At 64.2% G+C, this 2,849-nt stretch overlaps 1 protein-coding gene across 1 annotated transcript in view; it reads left to right on the forward strand.

Annotated features, from left to right (window-relative positions):
• The window catches only part of NLRP6 (NLR family, pyrin domain containing 6), a 3,199-nt gene extending 2,059 nt beyond the window's left edge, over nt 1-1,140 (forward strand). Inside the window, exons 2-3 of the mRNA XM_006761350.2 lie at nt 14-181; nt 940-1,140. Of these exons, the coding sequence (XP_006761413.1) occupies nt 14-181; nt 940-1,078 (307 nt within the window). The 3' untranslated portion in view covers nt 1,079-1,140. The remainder of the gene's footprint in view (nt 1-13; nt 182-939) is intronic.
• Nucleotides 1,141-2,849: the final 1,709 nt, after the last annotated feature.

Here is a 2,849-nt window from a genome sequence, read left to right on the forward strand (position 1 = left end):
CCCCTCTCCGCAGGCTGCAGCAGCCCGGCCTCCTGGAGGCGCTCCAGTACCTGGTGGGCCTGCTACAGCACAGCCCCGCCCTGACCACCCTGGATCTCAGTGGCTGCCAGCTGTCGGGACCCGTGGTGACCGGCCTGTGCGTGGCCCTGCAGCAGCCGGGATGCCGCCTGCAGACCCTCAGGTAGGGGAGGGGCAGGAAGGGTGCTGGGGACACACCTCTGAAGCTGGGCGGGGGTGGAGGGTTACCTGAGGCTCCCCCTAGACCAGCGGTTCTCAACCTGTGGGCCGTGACCCCTTTGGCGGTCGAACGACCCTTTCACAGGATCGCCTCAGACCATCGGAAAACACATCTATAATGACATATTGTTTTTGTGATTAATCACTATGCTTTCATTATGTTCAATGTGTAACAATGAAAATACATCCTGCATATCCGATATTTACATGACGATTCCTAACAGCAGCAACATGACAGTGATGAAGTAGCAACAACAATAATGTTATGGTTGGGGGTCCCCACAGCATGAGGAACTGTATTAAAGGGTCGCGACGTTAGGAAGGTTGAGAACCACTGTCCTAGGCCCTGAGTGAGCACAGCCCCTGGAGACACCCCTCCAAGCCCTGGCCCCAGCCCTTGGCCCCGACCTCTCTGCCAGACCAAACGTCCGTCTGGTGCGGTGCCCATGGCACGGTCTGGGTCAATGCTCCCAACACCCTCCCACTCTCCCCGGCTTGGCTCCCAGCTCCCGCCCCCTCCCCCAGCCTCCGGCAACCCTGATGGGCGTCTTCTGTCACTGAGTACCTCTGGCTCAGCCCAGGCCAGTTGCCCGTCACTGCCCCCCTTCCCTTGCCCCCCCTCCCCTCCCCCGTCCCTGCTGCTCCCTGCCCTGGTCCCTGCTCCCCTCCCACCCACCTCCCCCTTGTCCTGTGCATGTGCAGCCTGGGCTCCGTGGAGCTGAGCGAGCAGTCCCTGGAGGAGCTGCAGGCGGTGAGGACAGCAAAGCCAGGCCTGGTCATCACACACGCGGCGCTGGACAGCCCCCCTGCGTCTCCCCAGGAGCTCAGCACGGCCTTGTAGACCCCGCGGGCAGGGCAGCCAGGAGGACGCCCCTCAGCCGAGGAGTAGCTCTCCCATCCGAGGAGGGGCCGGGCAGGCAGGGAGAAGCCCCGACCGACGGGCATGTCCCCTCCATGGTCCTCCACAGGGCCCGGGACATGCCCTTCCCCCACACCCTGGGCCCTGACCCCCACTGGGCCCCACCACCTTCCTCTCCCGGGACCCTGCAGCCCCACCCCCAACAACGCCGCTGGGAGCCCCCATAACTGAGCGCCTGCCACGCGTGGACCGTTACTGGTGTGCTGGGTGCAGAGTGACACCTTCGCGGATCCGTCTCCATCTGCGGTGCGGGCCCGGGGCCCCACGGTTCTGCCCCTGGCCAACGGGGTTCAAGCAGGGCTGACCCCTGACCAGAGGTGGGCGGGTCGCCATCCCTCCCCCGGAACGCGGGTCCTGGCATCAGGGGAGGCCATCCCTGAGGCCGTGTGCAGGGCCCAGGGGTGTCCCCTCGCCGTCTAAGGTCTGGGACGGAGCCCAGCAGAGGGAGAAGGCAGTGGCCTGACCCGGCGGCGGCCGGCCGTGACGGCTGGTGGGGGGCAGCCCAAGCCGGTAATAAAGTCTCCTTCGCGTTCCTGTGTTGGCTTCTGTGCACGTGGCCGGCATCCTGGCCAGCCTCCCTTTGGTACCTAACTCACCTGTCTGGGCGGGGCCCCCATTTCAAGGATGAGAAAACCGAGGCTCAGGGAGCAGCCTGACGGCAAGCAGCCCTGACCCTTGATGGACAGGCCAGCAAGGGGCAGCCCTCGAGGCTTCCCGCCCAACACTGGGGGCGGGGCCAGCTCCTGAGACCCCGTCCAGGTAGAGGGGCAGCCAGGTCCGGGAGCCTGAGGGGGCGGTGAAGGATGGAGAAGACAGGCAGGGGAAGAACGCTGGGTCTGGTGGGACACTGCCCTCCCTGATGGAGAGCCAGCGCCCCGGCCTGCAAGCCGAGTCTGTATTTTACAGCAGATCCCAGGAGGCACAGAGAGGGCGTAGTCAGGATGGTTACAGCGTTCTCGCGGGTTTCGAATCCACTCAATCACACGCACCTGATCGAGCTTTGTTTACTCGCTGCCCCTCCCGCAGCCCACAGCACTCAGCCACCGGAAGCCCCTCCCACAGCGGTGCCCTTCCAAAATCAGCTTTCTTTTTTCTTTTTAATATATTTTCATTGACTTCAGAGGAGAAGGGAGAGGGAGAGAGAGAGAGAAACATCAATGATGAGAGAGAATCGTTGATCAGCTGCCTCCTGCACACACACACACACACACACACACACACCCCACTGGGGGTTGAGCCCACAACCCGGGCCTGTGCCCTGCCTGGGAATCGAACTGTGACCTCCTGGCTCCTAGGTCGACACTCAGACACTCAACCCCCGAGCCACACCGGCCAGGCTGTCCCATTCACGGCAGCTCTTGACCTAATGACCTGGTGCCCCACCTCCAGGCACCATCACACCTGGGATTAGATGTCAACAGACAGACGTGGGGACACCGCAGGCGCAGGCCGTCCCCAGCAGGGAGCGCGCTGGGAACGTGAAGGGCGCAGAGGCGGAAGCCAGGCTGACTGCGGGGAGTGGGGGCGGGCACCTTGGGGACTTGTCCTCCCAGAGAGGCGGGCACCACCGCGGGCTCTGAGCAGAGGGCACGTCCGCCACTCGCAGGACCAGGACGGAGGGCTGAGCAGGGGCAGAAAGCGGGGAGTGTGCTGGCCCAGGGGTCACGTGGGACGGAGAGCGGGCAGGGCTGGA

This window comes from Myotis davidii, unplaced genomic scaffold (genome assembly GCF_000327345.1).
Source record: "Myotis davidii unplaced genomic scaffold, ASM32734v1 scaffold3578, whole genome shotgun sequence".
Taxonomy (NCBI): Eukaryota; Metazoa; Chordata; class Mammalia; order Chiroptera; family Vespertilionidae; genus Myotis; species Myotis davidii.